Source organism: Cyprinodon tularosa, unplaced genomic scaffold (genome assembly GCF_016077235.1).
Source record: "Cyprinodon tularosa strain WSP-4 unplaced genomic scaffold, ASM1607723v1 ctg761, whole genome shotgun sequence".
Classification (NCBI taxonomy): domain Eukaryota; kingdom Metazoa; phylum Chordata; class Actinopteri; order Cyprinodontiformes; family Cyprinodontidae; genus Cyprinodon; species Cyprinodon tularosa.
Window position 1 is genome coordinate 56,672 of NW_024039520.1, and position 25,793 is coordinate 82,464.

The window sequence follows — 25,793 nt, forward strand, 5'->3', positions numbered from 1 at the left end:
AACTAGGACCCTTAATATTTATTTTATAGTTGGCTTATTGCAGGAATCAGCCAACTATAAAAGATCAGAACTGTGTATTTAGTTTTAGATACCAACGCTGGGACAACAAGAAACCTGCTCTAATTGGTGAATCAAATGAGGATGTTCATACAGTCTGTATTCATATGGGAGAAAAGGGTAGTGTGCATTTGCTGTGAGGCACGACACATCCGCACAGCCACTTATTTACAAAAGGTTTGTTTAGTATGTTCCTTTAACTTTAGAGTATTTAATCAGAGATTGCACCCAAATGTCAAATTCTCCAATGATAACTGGACAAAACTGAGTGATTTAAAAAGAAAAAAACATACACATACCTAATGTCAGTTTGTGGATGCAAATAATTTTGTTTTAGCACATTTTATCCTGTTGCAACCACAGACTTCAAACTATTCAGATAATTGACACTGAATGAATGACGTTGTTAGTAAGTTGAAGACAAATGGTGCATAGTTTTTTTTTTTTAGATACAAATCTGGAAAGTGTGGCTTGCATTTGTATATATTCCCATCTCATCAGATATCTGTAAATAAATTCTAATGTAACTAATTTCCATCCATTCTTTTGTTGTATTTTTCGTGTGAGTGTTATTTTTCAGAGGTTCTTGGTTTCAGATCTTCTGCAGAAGCAGATTTGACTTCACTTGAGCTGTGCAGTGAAGGCCTCTCAGGCTGTTTAGACAACGCCGATAAGGTAACATCTGCAAACCTACTGAGTGATGAACAACATCTGAGCTGAAATTTAAGGTGTCGGTCAACCAAGATGGTCTCTGGTATCTCTGTGGGAGCTGTAGAGATCAACAGCTCAGGTGTGATAGGACAAATATTTGGTGCTCACTGCAAAAAAAGGCACACACACACGACTGATAAATCAATCTGCAAAATAATCATGGATAAGAGCAGGGGCGGAGCTAGATGGGGGGCCAGGGGTGGCCATGGCCACCCTTAGCCAATCATTGACCACCCCTGTGACCACCCCTAATATTTATTTTAACCTCCAATACAGATGGTGGCATTAGCAATACTCTCAAGTGGAATATTCATTTGAATTTTTCATATATTACTTACCTTTTTTTCATGTATTCATAATTTCTTGACAACAAAAACACTGCGGTTAATTATACACATCAATATACTAACATTAAAGATGATAAGTGCAGAATTCATGCTCTTTTCAGAACTAGATTTTGTGTTATATTGGGTAAAGAGAAAATTATGTCTTTGCAAATCCTCTAGGACTCTTCATTGAAAATAACTATTTTAATAAAAACATATTAAATAATCAATTTATGTAGGTATCAGTATTTGTAAATATCAATTTTATGCAGAATGATTATTGATAAGGGTAAGTAATGACAATGGAAAGGATGTTTGCCCCAGAACTCAAATGTTAAAGTATTTTATCCACTATACCTTTAATCCAGAAAGCACAGATGTTTAAGTATATGCGTATATTTATTAGCAAAGGCTGTAGAAAAATATAGTTAATCTGATATTTGGCTTGACCATAAGGTTCTGGTGTCTATCCGGTTTCGGCCACCCCTCAGTGTACATTGGTTATTGGCCACCCATATGAAAATTTTCTGGCTACGCCTCTGGATAAGAGGTGAGAATACTTTAATAAAGGCTGTACTGTAAGCTTTTGAACTTCCACAACGAAACACATCACCTGGAGACTCTGTCGCCCCCTAGCGGAGGCCTCGCTGTAGGAGGAGAGACGTTCAGGTCAGGTTGTTATGGTGAGGCTTTTCCCCTGAGGGCTGGCCCCGGCCGGTGGAGAGCAGCTGACTCGGTTTTCATAGCCACAGAGCAGAACAGGAGCCGTTGACAGCCACCTCCACAGGTAAGGCGTCCTCTCTGTGTTTTCTGTAAACTTTAATTTGAACAATACCCCGCTCAGTTTTATCCACGCGCAGTCAGCCGAATAAACTCGACACAGAGCGCACTGAAGATTTTATTCTAACCCCCACGGCGGTTAGTTTATGGTTATGGAGCAGCGGGCAGCTAAGGTAACGTTAGCATGACGTGACCTCTCTGTAGCCGAGTTAATAAACTCCTCTCAACAGGTGCTCACAGTCGTTTTTATAACATAAAGGAGGAAAGAGCCAGTTGGAGCTCCAATGAATAATGGCGTGTTAATTAAAGTGCTCTCTACCTGTCAGACCTGCAGCTACCTGTTGATACAGGAGAGCTAATGATGGTTAGCTCATCTGCTCCATGGTAAACCCTCTGCTGCTCTTAGAGATTTTAATTGCCGTTAGAAATAACAGAAAATCCCTTAAAATTGTTAGTTTATATGATCATATAATCGTTAAAGCGATGAACTATGGTTCAAGTAGTGACCTAAATCTGCAGGTCAGAGTATAAAGCTGTAAAACCCTTCCCTCTTTGGTGATCAATGTGGCCTTGGTAATAAAATAATAAGATGATAAAGCCACAGCATCACTTCTTGATCTGATAAGTTTCTCTCTGACTGAGGTGTTAGAGTAGCAAGAAGTTTATTAAATTAAACTAAATGCTGTTTACAGTTTAATTGAGTGTCTTTCACTGACTATGATCTTTTCACATGTCACCTCAAACTTTATTGTGTTTTTTCTTTTGTAATTTTGCATCACTTTAATGGTGCAAAGAAGTTGAGTAAAACACAACTCTGATACTAGGGCTGCAACTGATGATTATTTTGGAAATTTCCAAACAATAGTGTTGTTGGAATCCAGGACAAGACCTTATTACCTTTGTAACATTGAAAAAAATGGGATAATTTGATGGCAAAAAAAATGTATGTTAATGTAAAAACAAGAAATTCCAACAATATATTAAGAAAAATAACGAGAGTGCTTCTATAAGAAATTAATGAAAAACACTGTGAGAGTGAAAAACACTTTTTTTTTTGGTGCAACATAACCTTAGAGGCATTGATGCTCATACTGGCACTTACATTTTAGTTTATAAATCTAAATAATTGTTAACTAGGCTTATTAATTTTTTAACTTTACTTTTTTACATTTTTCTTGACTTGTTAACTTTTTTCAACTTAATTTACAGTAGGAAATACATAATTCAAGGGCTCATCTAATTGCTCAAATGCTAGAATAAGATGTGCAGCCATGTAGCAGTATCTTTGCTGAATGACTGGATATAGATCTTGTGCTTCTAGACCTCATGGAGAGACTGGGGATGACTCCATTTGTAAGTGATCAGAAAGGGTAACTTGCCCTATGAAGGGTTAAAGAAGATTTTTTACAGAATTAAAACAGGTGAAACTAAAACTTTTTCACTTGAGGAGCTCTGGATAGAGCATATTTACAGACGAAAATTTTCTTTTTTTTATCATAAATGCAAAATGTTTATATATTTTTTTCACAATTTTGGTATAATTACTGGAACGATTCTTAGCTGTCAGCTAAAGGCATGTTTTAGAGTCTCTATACTCCATTTAACAATAATTGATTTCCAAATTAATTGATAATTGTTTCAATAATCGATTCATCTGATTGTTGAATAGTTGTTTCAGCCCTATCTGATATATTTACTTGCATTAAGTTCCCTTTTTTCCGATACACATAAAATAAAGAAATCCAGCGCAGCTATTTGCAGATAAATATGATCAAGTTATATTTGGCTATAACTCAATTTTTGTAGAAATCTATCTATGATATGAAGGCCGTTTGAGGAATTTTGTGATTGGAATAGATGTAAAATGCTTTGAGTGATGGAAAACTGGCACTGCATGTCATTTGAAACATTTCTTCAGTTATAACTCTTTAAGCTTTTCCTGTATTTAGTAAAACATGGTGGTGGCAGCATTATGCTATGGGGATCCTTTTTTTCAGCCGGGACAGGGAAGCGGGTAGCAATTAATTAGATGATAGATGGAGCTGAATATAGGGAAACCAACGAGGAAGAAACTGGAAATGGTTGCAACTTTTTGTGCACCTGTTTCAACTCGCCTAATGAACAGCAAGGTAATTTGAAAATAAAATCCCAGTCAGTCTGTTTTTTTTTGTTTGTTTGTTTTTTTTAATCTAATCCCATGTCACTTTATCTTTTTCACACAGAGATTTACAAGCTTCGCTAGTTAGCACATAACTACTGCGTTATGAAGTAAAAAAAAAATGCATAGAAAAGCATGAATAATAAATAGTATAAGCTAACAGTAGTTAGCCAGGTCACTGTTAGCGAATCTGCTGTATTCTGGGTCCCACTAGAAGCTACAGAAGTGCCACTAGCGGGTCTTGAACCACTGTTTGAGAACCACGTGTTAGAAGGATCCAGCTAGCATCCAGGCCTTGTGTAATCTCAGAAAAAAAGGGACTCAGGGAGGAGCTGCATGTAAATTAATCCCACAAAGTTTTAGATGTAATACATCAAACATTTCATAATAATATCCTGTTCTTCTTTTGAAGAAGATGCCAATGTGTGAGCACATCCAACATCCTTTGGTGTCTGATTGGCTTCTGCAAAGCATGGAAACGTTTTACGATTATCAAAGTTTGAATGGGGTAAAAAAAAAAAACATTAACCCTAGTAAACTCTTGCTCTGCTTGTAAGGATGCCAGCTTATGGGCAAAGTACTTTTTCAAAAGCATTGTTGGTTTTATAATGTCAACAAAGATCGTGGTCTCTGTTTTGTGCAACGTGAGAGCTTGAACACACACCTGGGTTATATCACAGATCTGAGAGGAAATCATAAAATAGTGAGTTTAAAAGTTAACAAACGTGCTTTAGTGGAGTGTACTCTGTGTGAGAATATAAGGGGAAAGGCTTTGGTACACTGCAGGCCAAATGTCGGTCAGAATCTGCTATTTTTTGTCTTCAGGGGAACCCAGTGTATGACCGCCTCCAAATCTTATAGGATAACAGCGATCTATCTCAGTAAAGCCGCCGATTTAAAGGCTTTACATCTGTTTGATTCATATTACATCGTAGAAGTTGTGAGAACATTTTTTGGCTACACAATTTATGACTTATTAGTAGAGATCAGGAAGAAATTGTTTTATTTTTAGCAGGGTTTATGCTCTATACTTATTGCAAATCCCCAGATGTTCTCTCAAAGGCCTGCGACATTCAGTCGTTTACAGTTTTCTTTACAATGATTTCCATCTTTAAAATCAGGTGTTTATACATTCACTTCAATGTCATCTTGCAGGCATAGTTTCCAGATTCTTTTCTTCGACTGTTTTCATTTTACTCCAAGGCCTCTCTCTGTCTCTCTTTTTCTTTCAGCACACTGTTGGCTACTTGGCAGAATTACTGAGATTCTGGGTGATTATACGGTTCAACCCAAATCTTTACACATGACAGAGCTTACTGCAGATCCTCCTCGCTCGCTCTTTCTTTCTCTGCTTCTTATTTTGTCCTTCATCCAAGGCTGGCAACTGAATTATTATCAAGTAATGCTCAAGATTCTGTGCATTTCATAGAGCAAGTTTAATCTCATTCATTTTTGTTAAAACCAGCATAGCATAAGTCCCAGTTTTGCAGACATCCGCCCCCTCTGGCGACATGTTTAAATAACAGCCTTGTTGTGCACATGCATTTGAGAAGAGGAAAGGGCCTGCAGACTCTCACTGTGATTACACAAGTCTTTAGCTTATAAGAGGCATAATATCATCTGAGTTGAGAAAGTTATTAATATTTAAGCTATATTGAAAGGAGCATCTTTGCCTTTTAGCAGAAAAGGACCATATTCAGGACAGATCTGAGCTCCCTCCTTGTTGAAAGCAACCCCAAAAGTAACTTTTGTCTTTTTTAATCCCGATCAGACATCAGTCGGCAAACATTTTATTTTTATTAGTCTTGTGTGGAGTCTGTGATTGGGTTAGAGGTGCAAGATGAACCAGAGGGCCCAGTGCGTCACCCCCACATGCATATGCATTAAAGGTGGGTGCTAGTACGAAATGTTTAGTGATATATATTTTGACGTAATTTTTTGTAACTCTTGTCCTGAGGAAGACCAATTTAAATATGTTCTTCAAGAGTAATATTTTTGATTGTGGGGTTATTATTTGCTGTTGTAAACAGTCCCATTTGACTAAGAAAGACTGCAAAGAAGAAATACTTTTTTTAATCATCACTTTTAGGGCTGCACGTAACCATTATTTTGCAAATCAATTAATTTGTTAATTATTTTTTCGATTAATCAATTAATAATCGGATAGCCAAAGATTCCTTAAATGTATTGTGGAGGAAGACCCGCCCTTTCCACTTTAAAAAGAAATGCACATGCACAACCTTGTACCCGCTCCCGTGAAGCGGGTATTAAACGTGTGCGAGAGCGTGCACGAGTCCATTTCTCCTCGTGCACGGTCTTTTTAAAAGTTGCTGTCCTCATAGCTCATACAAGCTTACTGTGTCTATACGTCCACCCTATCCCCTAAATCCCTCAGTGACTATATAGAGCGGGGACTATATAGTGGACTAAATAGTGAACTCAGTTAACTGACCGTTTGGACAGATGATCACTGCTATTTGCTCCCCGTTGGTCAAGTAACTCCTCCTCCACTGCGTGGTGCCTGCGCCATCTTTGTTATTGGTCGCCGTACCCAATAGTGGGCCGCTGTGAAAGCAAATCCCATAATGCTTTGCGAGGAAAGCACTCGGCATAAAGCATTCCAGGATATATCCGCCTCTTATGAGGCCTTTCTTTTCTTCTAATATTTCGTAGACACTTTTTCTCTTACGACCCTCGGCCATTTTCAAAGAACCTCGGTGAGAAATGTGAGCTTCAATGACTGTGTGAGACCGTAGATCACCATGTGCAGAAAAAGATAGCTAACGGGATGAGCACATAGGAGAGCCATACGTCAACATATCACCAGAATAATTGACAAGTAGGAGGAACGCTTATTTAGATGATCCACTGAGAAATAAATGATTGTCCTCTATACATTTAAAGAAATGAAACCATGTTAAAACTCCACTTGATGAGTTTTAGATAGAGCATATTGACAGACTTTTTATGTTAAGTGCAAAAGGTTTAGGTATTTTTTTTAACATTGTTGGTATAATTGGTCGCTCTGTCAGCTAAAGGCATATTTTAGACTCCAGTTAATGATTAATCTATTACTAAATTAGTTGACGATTATTTTAATAATCGATTAATAGTTTCATTGTATCATTATCACAATGATGTAACCCAATAAGATTTTAACCTAACCTTTCAACCCTAGTGGGGAAGGAAAATAAAACCTTTATACTTGCACAATGCACCTTTTAAAATGATGCAAAATTAGATAGCTGTGGTTATTTATTTACTCATCAAGCTGTTCTAAGCCTCGCTTCATCTGTAATTGACTTCTGGCAACACTTTAAGTGACAAAACAGCGTTTCTGTGCAGGCAGCTCCTGTCACTTTGTTCTGTTTTATATGCAGGATCATTCCTGAACTATGGAGCCATATTGACTCAGCATTGTTTGATTCAGGTGGTCCAGGAGGAGTCATCAAATAGCTTCACTGGGTTCACTGGGTTGTTGTTGGTCCACAGCACAGTTTGGACCTGCTTCATGGTGATAATTTATGGTGCTCTGTTTAGCTTTAAGCAGAAAGGGTCGCTTGGATTTTCAGCTGTGTTCTTGGAAGTGAAATCAAGTTTTTGCACAGAGGTGCCACCCGTCTAAAAGATGTAAGAGCCTTTGTGAATGTGTGTGTGTTAATAGTACTCCATTCATTACTGCTGGCCAGAGAAGGTTTGTGTTCCCCAACGGTTCCTTCCTGTTAGGTCATCTCGTTTAAGGTCAGAGGCTATAAATGTCAGATTGATGCTGCAAAATGTTTCCAAACACATAGAATACCATAATTCTTTTTCTGTACATGCGAGCTGCTTTTCATTGACTCTGTGTTGGGATCTTAGGGTGTATTTTCCATCTGACTGGCCCTTTCCTGACTCAGACTCACAATGTTCTTACTGTCGGATCAACAACAAAGTTCTGAAGGACCCAAATATCCCTGCACCCATGAGTCATCGTGAATCAGTTTTTTTCTCTCTCAGTCATTAAATGCATATTTTCCCCTTTGTAGAAATGACAGGCAAGGCATAAAAGATATCTAGAATAAACAAAGTGTGTTATTTCAACTTTGAGCCAACTCTAAACAGTGTCACTTTATCAGCCTTATGTTTATACACTGGTCCAAATGTTTTGAGTTTTGTCCAGCTTCTGTGACAAACCGAGGGATAGGAGATATGTAAAGGCTCTTTGAAGTTACAGGTGGGTGGTTTTCAGCTTAAACGGCCGGTAAATCAGAAGGTGAATGTGTTTCTGACCAGTAAAGCTGTCATACTTACCTGGGCATACTGACAACATCTTTCGTCTGGGTAGATGGTGCTGCTGAGTGAAAAAGAACCAGTATCAGTTAGGGCCGAAAAAATCAGATTATTCCTGATTAACTGATTATTAAAATAATCGTCAACTAATTTAATGATCTCTTAATCATTAACACTAGATTCTAAAACATGCCTTTAGCTGACAGGGCGTCCAAATTGGAGCACTAATGTTGATATATTTAAAAAAAATACATCAACATTTTGCATTTAAAATAAAAAAAGTAAATTTTCTGTCAATATGCTCTATCCAGAACAATTTAAGTGAAAAAGTTTTATTTTCACCTGTTTTAATTTTGTGAAAATTCTTCTTTAAAGAATCTATGGCTATCCGATTATTAATCAAAAAAATAATAGATAAATCGATTTTGCAAAATAATTGTTAGTAAGTAAAGAAACGGCATGTTGAGAAATAGCTGGAGGCCATCAAAAGGAGAGTAAGAATTTCATCAAGTAACAGGAAGGCTAAACATATATGTATTATAAAGGATGTTTAAAATGTCAGCTAAGAAATCAACTTGTTTCAATATTTCAATTGGTGTGTGTCTCAACAGCAATACTAATGTATCTTCTCATTTTTTTTTATTTTTTTATTTAAATTGTATCTCTCCCTCTCAAAACTTTTCCAGGCAATATTTTTAGCTTTAGGACAAAACTTGACTAAGAATATGAGGGAATCCTGTATCGGTCATTGCTTTTGCTGGTGATTGTTGTGCAAGGTCCTACCTGAGGCTGAATCAAAACTCTGATTGGTGATAAGATTTTTTCCCTCAATTTAGCCGCAGTTGTGCTTGAATTTGCAGTCTGCTCCCTCTTCTTTGTACACCGTTTGAATAAGTTTGCTATATTAGTAGGATCTCTGTATAGAGTCTTTTATATAGCCATGGTTTTGGTGTGTTGATCACTGCTGTTTTTTTATTTGTGGTGGATGCAAATAGCACTAGACAAAAGCCAATCAAAGCAAAATTTTACTCTGTAACATCCACTTGCAAGCAAATACTCTATAGAAGACACTGCATGATGAAAGACTGTCTTAGATGTTTTTCAGTTAGATCTTCTAGAGCTGTGATAAAGAAACTTAGACATATGCTACTTAAATAAGTTTTATATGCTTCCATAGTGTGTAGTTTATAAGCTGCCAATCAATATAAAGTTTTTACTGAGCCTGCCTGACCGAAACAACTTCCTAAATAGTTTCATCTCACAGGTTGCATACTGTAAATTTAATTGTGTAACACTTGTGATTAATTCCTGTTATAAATCTTGTATTTTGTAATTTGAAGTAGGGCTGCAACTAACAATGATCTTGCAAATCGATTAATCTGTCAATTACTTTTTTCGATTAGTAATCAGACAACCAAAGGTTCCTTAAAGAAGGATTTTTACTAAATTAAACCAAATGAAACTAAAACATTTTCCCAGAGGAGTTCTGGATAGAGCATAGTTAAAAAAAGTTTTTTTTTTTTAATCTTAAATGCAAAATGTTTACATATGTTTTTACAATTTTGATATAAATACTGCTCTAAGTGGATTGCTCTGTCAGCTAAAGGCATGTTTTACAGTCTCTATACTCCAGTTAATGATTAATTGATTACTAAAATAGTTGATGATTATTTCATAATCGATTAATCGCAATTATTCCAATTAATTATTTCATCCCTAATTTCGAGGTCCTATGGGGCTTGACTGGTTGCTCTTTTTGGAAAATGATTCCCTTTATCTCTGGGCTCGACAGTCAACATCGGCGTGTCTGTGGCCGAGCTTCAATCCTCTGATACCCAACACCGATTGGCTTTGGCTGAGGTTTGACTCGTCCAACTCACTCTGCCAAGCCTGCTAATCTGCAAACATTGTCCTCTTGTCCCCTGATTGCGTGCTCGCGGTATGAAAGCATTGCAGGTGATGGTTTGTTTGCCTTACTCCACGGGTCAAAGTTGACACGTATGTTCATGCATTTGTTTTATAACTTCTTGTTTTTCTAATGTCACAGGAAGTGATGGACAAGTCTAATGGAGCTTTAATAAAGACGCTCATCAGATAAGATATAACAGCAACAGCTAAGCCTCCTAGTAAACAGGAGATTTTAAAGAGGCAATTCCTTTCTGCCAGGAAGAAGTTTAAGTTGTTAATGAGATTGTAGTCACTCAAGAAACTGTTTGGTTAGCAGTGATTTAGAGACATGTTTTCCAAGACCAGCTGACAGACCGAGCTGCCGCTTTAGGAGCCTTGATGGATGCCCTTTATATAATAAAAAAAAGTCTTATTCACGCAGATATTAGATGATAAATTCAATTGAAGTTTTCCGTGCATACACAACTGTGAAGAACTTACTCAACTCAGGAATTTTGTAGTAAAGCTGCTACTCGTATGTATTAAAAACCTGATACTAAAAGGAAGATCGAGATGTATTATACAGATGGTCAAACATCCTATTTCTTTTATTGTAGGTCTGCTCAAAACCCCCCTCATTTAATGCAGTGTCGATAATGTGCGTATTAAAATTCCTGGACTCCTCTATATGTGCAATCAATGAGTAATTTATCTTAACAAAATGACCTCTGCCACACTATATACCTTTTTAAAAAGCATTTTTCTTGGAAATTGAATTAAAATCATGTACAAGGCCTTTAACCTTGAATTGAAAAGTGAGCCAAAGAATAAACAGGAAAAACTGTTCACTCCTTTCTTTAATTCAAAATTTAAAGTTAAAAAATTGAATGGGTTCAATGAACATTGGTTAAGTTTTATGTGCCAGTGCTTTTCTGCATGAGAAATTGATTTTAGTGTTTTGTCTTCAGTGCAGGGTGCCTTGACCAGTTGTAAAGGGGCCACTGGCCTCTGCTGGCCCCTGATTAGAAATAATTTATAAATCAACAAAAAGGGATTCAATGTGAGATTGGACAATTTTTCAAACCATAGAAAAAGTTAATGAAAATCAGCAGCAAATATATTAAGGCTTATTGGGGTTATATTTAGCCATATTAAAAAAGTATGTTGCCAAATGTTCAGGTAAATCATTGCAGGAACAATAAACCTCACCAAGACTACAGTTTTAAGAGAAGTTAGTGACTGAATCTAATCCTAACCAGTGCACCTGTTTGTTATCAGCTGATTTGTAGAACAGTGCAGTTTTCCAGTTTTGGTTGCTTGCTAACTGCTGCAGCTCTGTGTCCTAGGTCTACCATCTTATCACTCACTCTCTCTATCTTAGCGAGTGCCACTTGTTGACCTTCCTCTCAGCATGCACAGGCCAACCCCTGAATAATATATGAGTAGCCTGGAAAGAGGCAAGTGTGTGAGTTGTGTCTCTGCCCTGGAAGTGAACAAAAGGTAATGAGAGCGATCTTAAACTTGCACTGAAACTGAGTGTTTGGCAGTTTTAACCCCCTTTTTTTTTGGTCCTCATCTCATCCCTTAGGGAACAATGGTAGCCAGCAGCTATGGCAAAATGTAGCTTGTGTCAATCATTAATGAAAAGCGCCCTGCCATCTCAAGTTTCTCCAGGAGAGAAGAGGGAGACGAGGGAACTCTGGGGTTAAAGATGACCCTATTAGGAATGCAGAACGTATGCATTCTACTCTAACGAAGCTCATATCTTCTCTTCCTGCCCACAGATCAGCTCACTACAGCCTCCATGCTGCGGCTTCACAGGGAGCTTCATCCAGAACATCAACAAGAAGGCTACCTGTGTACCTATATAAGCTGGGGATGGAGCCGATGTGGCCTTGTGTGTTATTGTTCTCCTTGATGCCCGTGTTTGTCTAATTTCACTCCCATGTTAATCCAAATTTTAGACCTAATCTGCAGACGTAAGAGTAGTTTGAATCTGCCTTATAAGTCCTCCTATTTTCCCTCTGTCTCTCATTGAATTTATTATTGCAAGATTACCTACAGCTGAAATGGATAGGATGGTAAATTTGCTGAATTTTGCACCTTTTTCTATAGGTAATACGTCAGCAATATTTAAATGTGGAGTGATACCACTTTTTTATATAAATCTTTGTTAACCTACTAGTGGAATCATGGAGACATTTTCACAAAAAGCTACTTAAGTTGGTTAAATTTTGTTGTTTTTTTTGTATTTTCTTTAGTAAACCTAGACCTTTTTCTATGATATGCTAAATATTGTGATGTAGTTCTTTGAACTAAGAGAAGACTGAAGAGGCTAGTGCAATGTTTTGAAACCCAAATCAGTATACAAATCCAATTTCAAAGACTTGAGGCAAACACAGCACAATATAGTCCCAATCCTGCCTGCCATGGCGGCAGATCACGGCGAACTGCTGGCCGAGATGGCCACAGTCGGGCGCCTGAGCGCTACTGAGCGCCTGAAGCACGCCCAGAAGCGCCGTGCTCAACAGCTGAAGGCCTGGGCGCAGATGGAAAAGGATGCAGCGCGAGGATCAAGGGCCAAAGCAGACAAGAAGAAGAAACGCACCACAAAAGTGACTTTCCCCAACTCTATCACCCTGCTTGAAGCAGCTGCTCGCAATGACGTACAAGAGGGTGAGCTGTAAACACAAGCAGAGATGTGCAAAACTATGCATGTTCTCAAACCTTTCCTCCTTTACAAACACATCATTCAGTCTGTTTTACTTTTGTTTGTAATAAAATTGATTAGAACTGAATTTGCAAGCATGCTTTAATGTATACTATTGCATTTTCTAGTGAGAGAGCTCGTCAACAGTGGTGTGAACCCAGATCTAGTCAATGAGGACGGACTGACCGCCCTACATCAGGTACTCCTGCACTCAGGCAAGGGACTTGCTGGTTGTATAAGTTCAAATGCACAGGTTTTATATAAAAGAAACTTGTCAGCATGCATGCATAACTGATTTGAAGTTTGCTCATTAAATAAAACATCCCTTTTCTTTCCAGAAACCATTTATAATAGACAGAATATGTGAATACAAACCTACTCCTGCATGAACAGCAGCATAAGCTTAGATCTGTTTGAAAAGAAAACCAAAGCATTAATTCTGACTCTACTGTGTTATGTCTGTCTGTGATGCTTGCAGCAATCATGTTCTTTTTTTAATCTATTATGTCTACATCTTCTGTTATCTTAGTTTATCTGGAAGTAGTATCTGGAGAGTTTATTCCACTCCAAATGTATCCAGAGGCAAGATGTTTTCGAAGCAAGGGGACAGTCTCAGGCTTATACTTGATTTATGGAAGTCAGATTTAGAGGAAATAAAGCAATCACTGTGATTTAAGTGTAACAAACATAGATCTAACTGTGTAGCAAATAATCCTACATGTTTTTTTTTTTTTTTTTTTATCTTTTTAACTCATGAAATAAATGCTTTTAAGCACAGACAACTCTTTATAAAGTCGGGCCCAGCAGAGATGTCTTTCAGGAAAAACTTTGTTTGCACAGCAGCAGACTGAGCCATTCATGCAAATTTTCCTCTTAAGCAAGTTTAGTCACTGCATTCAAACTCGAAACAAGATGCATCCATTCATTTCTCTTCTTTTATGTTTGTTTTGAACCTTTTTTTCATGTTTTTCTTTTACTATGTGCTACTGGTTTCCTGTGTTTTCTCTTCTCAGTGCTGCATTGATGACTTTGTGGAGGTAGTGCAGTGCCTGCTAGATGCTGGTGCCTCTGTGAACGCCTGCGACAGTGAGCTGTGGACGCCGCTGCATGCTGCTGCCACCTGTGGACACACCGGACTAGTGCAGCTCCTCATTCAGGCGTGAGTCTTGACGCAGCTCTAAAAACATCTCCTTTCTTTAGTTTTTGCTAATTTATTCTAGCCTCCCATTAGAATCGTAAGAGCAATCAAATATTTAAAAACCTATAGGCAGACCCACTTTCATTTTAGAGGATAAACAGCAGATTGAGAATGCAGAAGCAATTGTTATGCAAAAACAATGGAAATATGGCTCCCGTCTGACATCAGGGTGTGTCACTAGTCACTCCTGATCAGTTTGCATGTCTATCCACGTGTGTTTTCCTGTAGTGGAGCTGACCTGCTGGCTGTCAATGCAGATGGCAACATGGCCTATGACCTCTGTGAGGATGAGGCTACCCTTGAGCTGCTAGAAATGGTTATGACCGAGCAGGGTCCGTATACTAAATCATTGCCTACAAATGTGTTTTTTACCTTTTGAATGATGTAGTCTGGTTTTAAGCATACTAATATATATATATTTTTCATTTGCAGGGATAACTCAGGACCGCATAGATGAATGCAGAGGAGCTAGAGAGAGAACCATGCTTAAAGATGTTCAGGCTTTAATTCAGGACGAAGCAGATTTAAATGCACAAGACAACAATGGAGCAACGCTGGTGAGACTGAAGGAAACATCCAGATGAATAGATTTGTAACAGAGGAGACCAGAGGTTAGTCTCAGAAAGCAGTCGCTTTAAACCAGTGGAGCAGGGGCGTCAAATCCATTTCTACAACTGAGGAGGGTTCAAAGCGACTCGTATCTCCTTTCTCATTTACCTCTTTGCTAAACCCCACTCCTTTTCTGTTTCGATCGTTTCTCCATCCTGGAGGTGATGTTCATATATCCCCGTAGTATGAAATTATCCCAGAGACAGTGCTCTGATCCACCTGCAGCTGCGCTTACACGACTAAACACAGGTGCAACAATGCTGCGTTATATTGGTTATCGGTCGCTTCAGTTCAACGGTCCAGCCGTTTGAGAATCCCTCCAAACCTGGACACTTCTGCCCTGTCTTCAGAGCTGGCTCTCGGTCAGCTGGCAGAGCGGTAGCGCATGTGTTCATCTGCCAAGTGCTCAGTGTAAGTCCATGACAGTCTGAAGGGCATGGGGCTCACCTTTTCACTGCTCACCTATATGTGCAAATAAATCCGGGCATACGCTCTAGGATTTCTTTTGCCTTTTCAGGCCAATTTTCCAGTCATGCGGGAATTTTTCAATCGGGTCGAGTTTCAGTCTGATTATGCGTCTCGCATTGTGTAGTGTACAGGGGGTAACGAAGGGCGATCAGCCACTCACGATCACCTCCCGATCAGGAATCGTAAAGTCAGGAGAAAATCAAACATGTTTGAAATTCAGGCAGCCGTTGTGGGCAAATCGCTCAGTGGGCAAATAAGGATTCTTCTCCTCCATCTTCCTCTCAGACGAAAACACAAAAGCATGGCCGTGGTGCGAGTGAAATGGAGTTATTTCTGTAAGATTGACAGACTGTAGTAGCCACGTTTGCTCAGCCATGTCTTTCTCCAAATACGTCGTCGCCTTTTGTTTTTAGGGCTTATAGCACATAATTGTACAAATTGCCAACGTAATGCGTTTCACTCTAGTAAGCTTCATATTCCTCTTCTACTCGTTTGGCTTCTAGATCGATGAGTCCAAGTAGCGCCATGTCACTAAGGAGCTGAGTCCGAAGTGGTTTTTAGACGTACAGTGTGAACAGGTAGATCACATCAGAGCGTCGGGTCACACAGTGTGAGAACATACTTCGTGAGCTGTGAACTTTTAAACGCTGCGGATTTGTCGTACAGTGTGAGCTGTAGCTGCGGCAACGATTGAAAATCGAACACTGTATGCCCGGCTTTAAGAGGTAAATGTGTTTAAAAATCCTGCATCCGCTGCCCTTGGTGAAATTAGGCCGATATGCTGAGTTTTAATAAGCCATTTTTAAGAGCTTTCAGCATAACGAGCATCTGTACTTAGAAGATCTAATCAAAGCCCATTAGGAGCCTGGATTTTAGTTAAAATATAGCCTAACTGTTAGAAATCTAAGCATAAAAACACTGGCCAGAACCCTGGACTGAAGGGCCAAGGAACACAAATTATTATCACGCTTTAAAAACATTAGTTGTATATAGTTTTGGAAATCTTGTACTGTCTACTTTACAATTAACTGCTCCATGTGTTGGTCTATCATTCAAATTCTAATGTAATTAATTGAAGAATGACGCATAACAAGATGTGCAAAGGTCAGGGAATGCTGCAACAAGGAGCTAAACTTGGCAATCATTCACCATCTCTAAGTCACGTTTTATTTCCTTCTGATTTCAGCTCCATATAGCGTCTGCCAATGGCTACATGTCTGTAGCAGAGCTGCTGGTGGAGCAAAGGGTTCAACTGGAGCTGAAAGACTCTGACGGATGGACACCACTTCATGCTGCTGCCTGTTGGGGACAGGTCCGTCCTGCACTCGCCCTTCAAATTGCATCATTTTAAAGCTTGCTCATAAGAATTGTTTTCACGTCTTCTATAGATCCAAGTAGTGGAGCTGCTGGTGGCCCATGGAGCCAATCTGAACTCCAAGTCTGTTTTAGACGAGACGCCGCTCGGTGAGATCAGAGGGTTTGGTAGTCGCTGAAGATAAATCCTCTTTTATAGATGTGGTGTTGCGTTAACTGGTGCTGCTGCTTCCTTTACAGATTTGTGTGTGGATGAGGAGGTCCGAGCCAAACTGATGGACTTGAAGCACAAACACGACGCCATCATGAAAAGTCAAGACAACAAGAAGAACACGCTGCAAAGACGAGTGTCCAGCACTGGAAGTAGAGGGTAAAAGGAGGAATTCAGAGTGAAAATTCTTCCAGAAGTCGGAGCACTTTAGTGTTTGACTGTATTTCTGTCTCATCTGCTTATTCAGGAAGGTGGTGCGTCGGGTCAGTGTTAACGAACGCTCCAGTCTGTACCGGCAGGTGCACCACAAAGAGGCGATCGTGTGGCAGCAGCGCAACAGCCAGGCTGAACCACAGGACGACGACGAGGACAGACAGACTGATAATGAGCTGCTCCAGCATGCTGCTATGGTGATGAGAAAGACTCATGTCATGCTTTCTATCCCTTCAAATGTGGGACTTGATGATTCTGTTGGTTTGGTTTTCATTTTTCGGAACATTTCCCTCGTTTTTCAGGTGGCTTCCGGTGCAGCAACAGCCCGTCTGGAGGAACTGGAGCTTGCAGACAGAAAGATTTCCTCATCTAGCGTTGGAAACGGCGAAACGTCCGTGTCTCTGTCTTCGTCTGTGCCTGGAGAGCTGTGGAGCGGCGGGGGCCGTATGGATCGCAGTGCCACCTACGAGCTGAGCCCAGCACCCACAGCCGGGAAGTCAGAGGGCGAGGGAGCAGACAGTATGACTCGGGAGAAATCACACCACACCCTGGCCGACCTGAAGCGCCAGCGGGCAGCTGCCAAGCTTAATAAATACCCCGCCCCTCCTCCTCCACTGCCCTCCACTGCAGAGGTAGAGGAGCCTTCTGTGGCAGCTGCCCAGACGACAACCCCTGATCCCGGATCAGAAGCCCAAACGACTCCGACTCCAGAGCAGTCAGCTTCTCCCAGTCAGGTGTTCTTCACCACAGCCAGCGGAGATCCTCCACTGCTGAAACTACGAGCCCCTGAGGAGGAGCAGAGCAGCAATAAGGAGCCGTGCTGTGGCCTCATGTAGATACTCTCTGCTGCCTGCAGGGGGCAGAAGCACTCCAAAGTGACAAACGGACATGTTTAAATTAATCACTTAAGACTGCATGTTAGGGCCACATGTAATCTGATCTCACAGCAGAATGTGCAATACCTACGTTGGGTTAGAGATTTTAGAATCATACATTCTGTAAACTATTTACCCACCTCTTTCTAGTGCCTTGTAAGTTCATTCCTACCCCCTGAACAATTTCTCTTTTTCAAAAAGCTTTAGGATCTTGACACATGGGTCAACTAAAAGTATGAAAATGATAGATGGTTCATGTTATTTTGAATAAAAATCTGACTTCTATTTCTACACCTGGTAGAACCACCTTTTACAGCTGCCAGTGTTTCCAATTTTTCTGTGCAAATTAGCTAAAGTTCATGCTGACTTGCGTTAACAAGTCAGCATGAACAAGTCAACAACCTTTGAGTTTAGCTCTAGCTGGATGTTCAAGGTTAATATCCTGTTAGGAGGAAGATATCTACTGTAGCCTCAGGTCTTACGGTTAGTGAAGGGTTATTTATTACTGTATCCTGTTATATTTCTGTATATTCATCTCCCAATCAGAGCTGCCCAGCTTTCCTATCCCTGCTAAAGAAGGCAATCCCAAGGCTTCATGCAAGTTCTCTGTGAACAGCTGGGATTATACCACACATCAATAGGCTTTTTTCTCTTTATGCAATTTAGATTATCTGTTGCACTTGATTTTATTTAGAGGCTGCTGAGTAAAGAGGGCACAAATTTAAAGTTTTTATGTCCATTTGTAAAAACCTTATAACTGGGTTTCTTTCCACTTCAGATTGTGCACTACTTTAGTGAATCACATAAAATCCCAACAAAATGCAGATGTTTGTTGTTGCAAGATGATTAGTGCCTTTACAAGGTACTGGACTTGCCTTTACACCAGTGAACAGGGATCATTGGTGAGCTGTAAATGCTGCATAGAGGTGAACCTGCTGACCTGACCAAAGCTGCTATAATATATGATATGAGAACTCACTGCTTAGTGCTTTTCTGCACAATTTTTTTGTTTATTTTACACTAAATAATTAGTGAAGGGGAGTAAAATAACATGCTTAAGTTTATGATTAGGGTTGGATATCAACAAATATGCTGTTAGGCTTTAAAAATAACAAACATCTATATGGATGGCCTACAGCATGGTGTAACCATGCCTGATTATTCTAAAACATTGGAAATGTGGAGGAACGTTCTTATTGCACATTTTCTGCTGAGACTGGACTGCCCTGTGCCAATAATCGTTTGATGTACGCCTCTGTTTGTTCCTCTCACCCATGTTTCCTCCTCTTCCAATCAGCCTGCACACCCCAGCACTGACTCCTGTTTGATGTTTGCTAAGTTTTCACATCAGATCTGGAGGATTACAGTCAGAATAAAACAGTTATATAATGAATCAAACGATTAATCTTGAGGAGGAGAGAGTGGATTTCTTAATTGATTTGTCTGAATTTAAATGTGATTTTTCTCGCTTTTGTTGGGTTCAACAGCTTTGAATTTGGAAAATTCAAAGATTTTGTTCCCCATCATTCATAGCAATGAGTCGGTTTGTTTTATTTTCTTTTGATATAAAATCTTTTGTCTTTAATCAAAGAGCATGTAATATTTTTTCTTCTGTCAGTATTTTTTTTACCCTCATAAATTAATCACATTATTTATCACTCTAAGTATAAACTGTACAGCTTTTAAAGATAATTGATGTAAAGGAGAAAAATATTTTTGCATTCACATAATGATCAGAGACTTATTTGTGTTGTGATTCAGCAAATTTTCCTATTGATCATCATGAGAATTTGGTGCCTTCATGTTTGTTGCTGTTTAACATTGGCTTGCACAATGTCCCACAAGTAGGTGAGATTTGGGATTAAATATGACATCAGACTTTATTCACCTTTAATCTTCGCTATTTACTGTAAAGGATCACAGTTTTACTTTTATTGATCCCTGATTAAAATAAGGAAAAAACAATGTTTTCCCAAATAAAGGTGGTTTAATTTATGTTTCTATTTAAATATGGGGTAGAAAAGTGTTATTTGTTTTAATAGAATGTATAAAAAACAGTTTTTTTGGCCTTTTTGACAGAAAATTAGACAAATTATTCTCAAGATACTTTGCTGTAATCTGAGCCTTTTCCTCCTGACAGATCTGATAATGGAGTCGGCTCCACCCATTTTTTTTCTTATCTGATGGCAGGATTAAGGCTATTGGCCATTTGTGCCCTACTTTTACCCTCTGACTGATGTCTTCAAATATTTTTTTAACTTAATTTTTCCTTATGGGTCCATCTATTTTCATCTACTCCATCCTTCCAGCAGTGATGCATCCACACATCATAATGCTGCCACCACTGTGCTTCACAGTAGGGTTGATCTCAAACTGGAGTTGCTTCTTTTTCCCTCAAAATTGCCAATGCTGTCAAACACTTCAGTTCTCATTTCATCTCACCAAAGGATGTATTTCTAAAGAACAGGTCTAGGTCTGACTTTTTTAAATAACTTATCTAGCTGATTTTAGCTGCTTCTTGAATAGTGCCTTTTTCCTCTCTTGTTTTTCAGCCCAGTTTGCTATTCGGTTACTTCTCATTCCAGCTTCAGCCAGCTTCCTCATAAGGCCTTTAGGCTTTGTTCTTTGCTTGAGATTTTATTTATTTTTTTTATCAGATATTAAAATGCATTGATCTGGGCACAGGGGTTTGTTGATATTTAATGCTAGTCTTCTCTGCTCTCTCTCACCTTTTTCCAGTCACATAAACACAGAGCCCGCCCCTTTTTTGTATTCAATGATGGGACATTTCTACTTACTTAATAATTATAAAAAGATGAATGTGGCACCTTTAGGCAGCTGGAAATGTACCCAGGGATGAGTGCACGTGCACTGCTTATGTATTCTGTGTATCTTTACTGAGTTATTTTAGTTGTCCATCCTGTCAAACTAGGAGGCGTTTCTTAAAATACATTTCGAGGTGAGCCTCTTTTATAAGTGTTGTAATTTAACCTGTCAGGATCTCACAGATCTATGAGATGTTGTTCTGTGTTTTCCTAAATAGCTTTAAGATAAGGAAATCTAAGTGTGCTGAAACCTCTACATATGGGGAAAGTAATGAGAATCGTACAAGAGTACATCACACTCTTTCTGACATTTACTAAATCCTGATTTTGAAATAGTAAATCTTTAACAAAAGAGATTTTTTTTCTTCTTCTTCATCAGGTGTCCATAAATATCTGGTTTCATCTGTACTTTACCCTTACCCCAAACACACTTACCCCCCTAACACACACACCCTGCTTTTTTACCCCTCTTTCATCACACCACTCTGAGTACATCTCAGATATCATGATCTGTTCCGATTTGCCCTCCAGAACAGTATACACTGGAAAAAGTATAACCTTGCTCAAACTAAAAAACAAAATGATGTAAAATATTTGACTTCACAGAATCTGAATTTAATCGCTTGTTATGACCTGATATTATGTTGATGTAAACAATACTGCACTTGACAGAACTTAAAATCTTTGCCCTCAACCAAACTAATATATTGACATTACCTAATATACTTAATTTTAACTAAATTAACAAGAATTAATGTTTGTATAGAAACTAGTTAATTTAAATATAACCAAATTAGGTTTTTCACATATGAGAATTTAGACAAGCTAATTAACCTAACAATCATGTTTTTTGATTGCGGGAGGAAGCTGGAGAGAATCAATGCATGCTCAGGGAGAACATGCAAACTCCATGCAGAAAGAGCCTAGGCCAGGTTTCAAACCCACAACCTTCTTGCTGCAAGGCAGAAGTGCTAGCCACTGCTCCACAGAGCCATGTTATGGGACTTAATCTTGATGACGTGTTCTGACTGGAAGCAAAGCTGCAGGCCATATTGAGAAAAATAAAAAACTTTGTTTTGGGTCCTTTCTATGTGTATTTAGTTCAGATTAAATCAAACTTGATGTCTCAAAATCCAAAAAGAATGATTTACATAAACAAATCAATAATTTTATCTAGAGTGAAAAGCATTAGTTTAAAAGAACAGTTACATGTTACACCTTTTTCAGTGTAACTGACATTAAGGAAATCAAACATTGTTATAGTAATGAATGCCTACAGCTGTTGCTTTTAATCTTAATCATTTCCCTGCAACATGGGTTGCAGGAGATCCTTGTAGATTGTGCGCAGCTCTGTGATCTCAAGGTAACCGGTTAATGTTTGGTTTTTGGTCCCTGAGCTGTGAGAACTGCTCAGCTTAGACTTACACAAACCACTTTACTAAAGAGTTGACCTTAAAGATAACCTATTATGTTGACTTGTCATTCGATGCTGCCAAAATCCGCGCTGTAGAAACGTCAACGGGGGACATCACATGCTCGGATGTGACCGGTTTTAGTTGGTGATATCAAATGTCTTTCCCAAGACCCTTCCAAGAGACCTCTGCAGGGTCCTTGTTATATGAACATTGGTTTGATCAGCTGCTCTTTGTAGCACACCTTGTTCTTCTTTAATTGTTTTTATCTGTTTTTAGTGTTGTTTTAAAGCTCTAAACTGACTATTTAGATAGATATGGCCTACAGTTCTGTGATTTTTTTAGTACATTTAAATAAATAAATTAGGAGGTAATTTTTCCAGTTCATTTCATAGAAAATATTTAAATCTTTACTAGATTTAGTGCTATTACTTAATGAAGTAATCCAGGTAGATATTAAAAAAGGGCTGGGAAAAAAATTCTTAGGAATCTTTCCATTTTGTTGCATTTAAAAACTTATTGGGATTAAATGTATCGGAGCAACAATACAACTTTAAATTTTTAAGTTGCAAAAGATGAATCTGAAAGCCATAATGTACATTTATTTTCATTCAGCACTCATTTCACAGGAGTTCCAGCTGCAGAGCCTTTATGGTTGGTGCCTTCCAGGTTCACATATCTTCATTGAAAAGTAGCTCCAGCTCAGTCAGACTGAGAATAAAATGTCTTCTAATGTTGGTTTTCAAGTCTTGTAAATTGTAAGCTGTATTTAGGTCTGGACTTTGACTAAACCATTTTAAAATATGAATGTGATTAGATGTAACCCATTCCAATGTGAATCCACCCTGGTCTCATCGCCATCCAGTTAACAGGTTTTCATGCTGGATTTTCCTGTATTTCCTCATCAACTCCTCTCAGGTTCCCTATTTCTGCTGAATAGAAAAATTCCCATAGCATTATTCTGCCAACACCGTATTTCACTAGTTTTTTAAGTTCCTCTTTTACCTTCTGAAATTAGGCTGATTTAAGATCTGATTTAGGATTGCTTACTTTTTGAAATCAAAGTTGCTATAGACAGCCTATGGTTGAAAGGAAATTGTTTTTTTTTTTTTTTTATTAAACAACTCCTAAATAATGTTCTACATTTACCCTCAGCTTCAACAAATATAATTGTCTTTTACGTTTCCAGTGCACCACTTTAGTGCCCATTCATTTCAGCTACATTTGATAATTCTAAAGTGGGAGAAAAGTCAACCTTTTTTAACATTAAGGTTGATCATTTATTGTGATAGAGAACTAAGAGAGATGTCTTGAACAGGTTCAGGTTTTGACCTGTTTCTACCAGAGATGTTAATGAAAAACTAAAGTCTTAAGTTTCTCTCAACTATCAATTAGTCAGTGCTAATTTCTATCTATCTATCTATCTATCTATCTATCTATCTATCTATCTATCTATCTATCTATCTATCTATCTATCTATCTATCTATCTATCTATCTATCTATCGATATATATATAGTGCATTTTGCACTATTAATCAAACCTGGTCTTGTGTATTTCATTTACTAAAGATAATTAAACCCAATTTGATAAATACTCTGATTTTTCCTATCATTCATCCGTGCAAGGGAGGTTCGTCTTAGTCCTTATTCCTAGTAGAAATAATTTTGGCAGGATTTTGATATTTGGGAGTTTTTTATTTCTCACTTTTTTAACAGCCTCTTCAAAAGAAATGTTGAGAAGTGTCTGAACAGGACATGATTCATTAGTCCTCCCTTCCCCTTTTCTTAAGTGAATCTCCTAAAAAACCTGCTCCAGTACATTTCAATATCTGATAAAAGTTCCTTTTGCAGCAAGAGGATAAGATAATATCCTCCTTTATATGGTCTGACAGGCCTGTCTGTATTGCACCTGCCTATAGTTGCAACAGCTGATAAATGTCATTGTTAGGCACAGATAAGACAAGAGCTCACAGAACGCAGTGGTCAGTTTTATAAGAACCATGCTATATTTAAAAAAAATAATAATTTTTTAGTGTTTAAATCAAAGACCTTTACAAAGAAAATACTTTGACTGATTTCAAAGACTAGATTAGGGTGCCATATTTTTCTTTTCTTTTCAAATGAGTCACTTTGTCAGATCCACTAAACCTCACTTCACCAATCATCCACCAGGGTCACTGATGGGGAATCATTTTCACTAATGATCCGGTTCAGACATTCTTAATTCCTTGACCGATGACCTTATTAATTAACCTGAGGGTCCTCCCAGTGATTCCCAAACCTTTAGTGCTTGACCCCGTTTTGGCTTGCAAGAAAGTTTACACAACCCCCAATCGCCTCTCTAACCCACCCATTCCCATTATGAGTGGAACAAAAACAACTTAGCTACAGTAAACATTGTAATAAAACAAACTACATTCTCCTTAAAATCACAAGACTATCACCATTAAAATGTGGTTATTTTACATATATGTTGGTTTTAATGTATAACAGAATTTAACTTTGCTGTCTATACGTTTTTAATTGCCTCTTAAATAGGGTAATCAATTTAATTAATTTCTACCAGCCACCCCCTGCAATTACACAGAGCCCCACCTAGGGGCCACGCCTCCCACTTTCGCTCCGAAAGTAAACTGTATCCGAACGTCCACTCTAACCCCTAAATCCCTCAATCGATATATAGAGCGGGGACTATATAGTACACTTATAGTAAACTCAGTTAACTGACCGTTCTGACAGATGAGAACTCCATCTCCACGCATTGTGCCTGCGGTAGCAACAGCTGTAGGCGACAGCGGGCTGCTGTGACAACAAATCCCATAATGCTTTGTGGGGAATGTTCTCCTCACAAAGCATTATGGGACATGTCTGCTTATCTAGTGACCATAGATGATCACTACTTTTAAAGGTGTCATGGTTCTCCCCTTTTGGGACTGAGTTTTTAGTTTTCTTTGCTGGAGGGCGGACAGGCAGACTATGGTGGTCCTGAGGAGCAGCAGAGAAGACTGCCACTTGTTTTTCTGACGTGGATGGCGTTCTGATATGGTGAATAGTTTCCTTTTCTCAGCGTGAGGAGAGGGTTCCTTCCAAGGCTTGAAGGACCAGGTTTATCCAGTGGATCTGTAGAAATCCTGCCGGAGAAAAGAAACAAAGAAACAAGATTAGGACTAGAGGTCTCAGAAAAGGAACTCAAAGTTTTACTCAGCAAAGGGGGGGCTAGAGTATCCAATACTGGCAAACACTCTGGCGAGGAGATGGTGACAGTCTGCTGCTTATATACTCCTCAGACGGTGCCCAACGAGCTGCAGGTGTGAGTAGTTGACAGCAGGAAGAGGCCCTCCAGGCCAACAGAGGAACAATGGAACCATCTACTGGATGCACGGAGACACTGAAAAAGAACAAAGAACAACCCACACAAACTGGAACCCTAAAAGTGAAAAAAGGTGAATTGTGGGAAATTTCGAGTCCACTGCTTTTTCATCCACTAGATGTTCAGACACTCATTTCAAATGCCCTAACCACTATATTGTGCCCTATATAGTGATTAGGGCAGACATTCGGACACAGCCACAGTCATTTTTCACATTTCCTAAACTGACAAAATATTAATTATAATACTAATAAAAATATATAGGATTTCTTTTCATCTTTGAAATAATGCCTATGTTCAAATTAAAATGATAAAATAAGATAAGATTGTTTCTCTTTTCAAAGCTTTTTTGAGCCTGCTTAATGTGAGGCTCTAATTTTTTAATCACCATCTCAGGAT

General features: G+C 38.6%; 1 protein-coding gene across 1 annotated transcript; it reads left to right on the plus strand.

Moving 5' to 3' along the window:
• Positions 1-1,746: 1,746 nt before the first annotated feature.
• ppp1r16a (protein phosphatase 1, regulatory subunit 16A) lies at positions 1,747-18,099 on the plus strand. Its single transcript, XM_038270474.1, has 11 exons — positions 1,747-1,881; positions 11,973-12,864; positions 13,027-13,097; positions 13,912-14,057; positions 14,325-14,428; positions 14,529-14,653; positions 16,360-16,485; positions 16,562-16,637; positions 16,728-16,857; positions 16,946-17,108; positions 17,214-18,099. The coding sequence occupies exons 2-11, from the start codon at positions 12,618-12,620 to the stop codon at positions 17,745-17,747; spliced, it is 1,722 nt and encodes a 573-aa protein (XP_038126402.1). The 5' UTR covers positions 1,747-1,881; positions 11,973-12,617; the 3' UTR covers positions 17,748-18,099.
• The last annotated feature ends 7,694 nt before the right edge of the window (positions 18,100-25,793 follow it).

Bases quoted from the DNA above. Each gene is read 5' to 3' on its own strand.
- ppp1r16a (XM_038270474.1), top strand. From the start codon at position 12,618: ATGGCGGCAGATCACGGCGAACTGCTGGCCGAGATGGCCACAGTCGGG. The intron at 14,654-16,359 runs GTGAGACTGAAG...TTCTGATTTCAG, and splicing joins ACAACAATGGAGCAACGCTG to CTCCATATAGCGTCTGCCAA. The intron at 16,638-16,727 runs GTGAGATCAGAG...CTTCCTTTACAG, and splicing joins TTTAGACGAGACGCCGCTCG to ATTTGTGTGTGGATGAGGAG.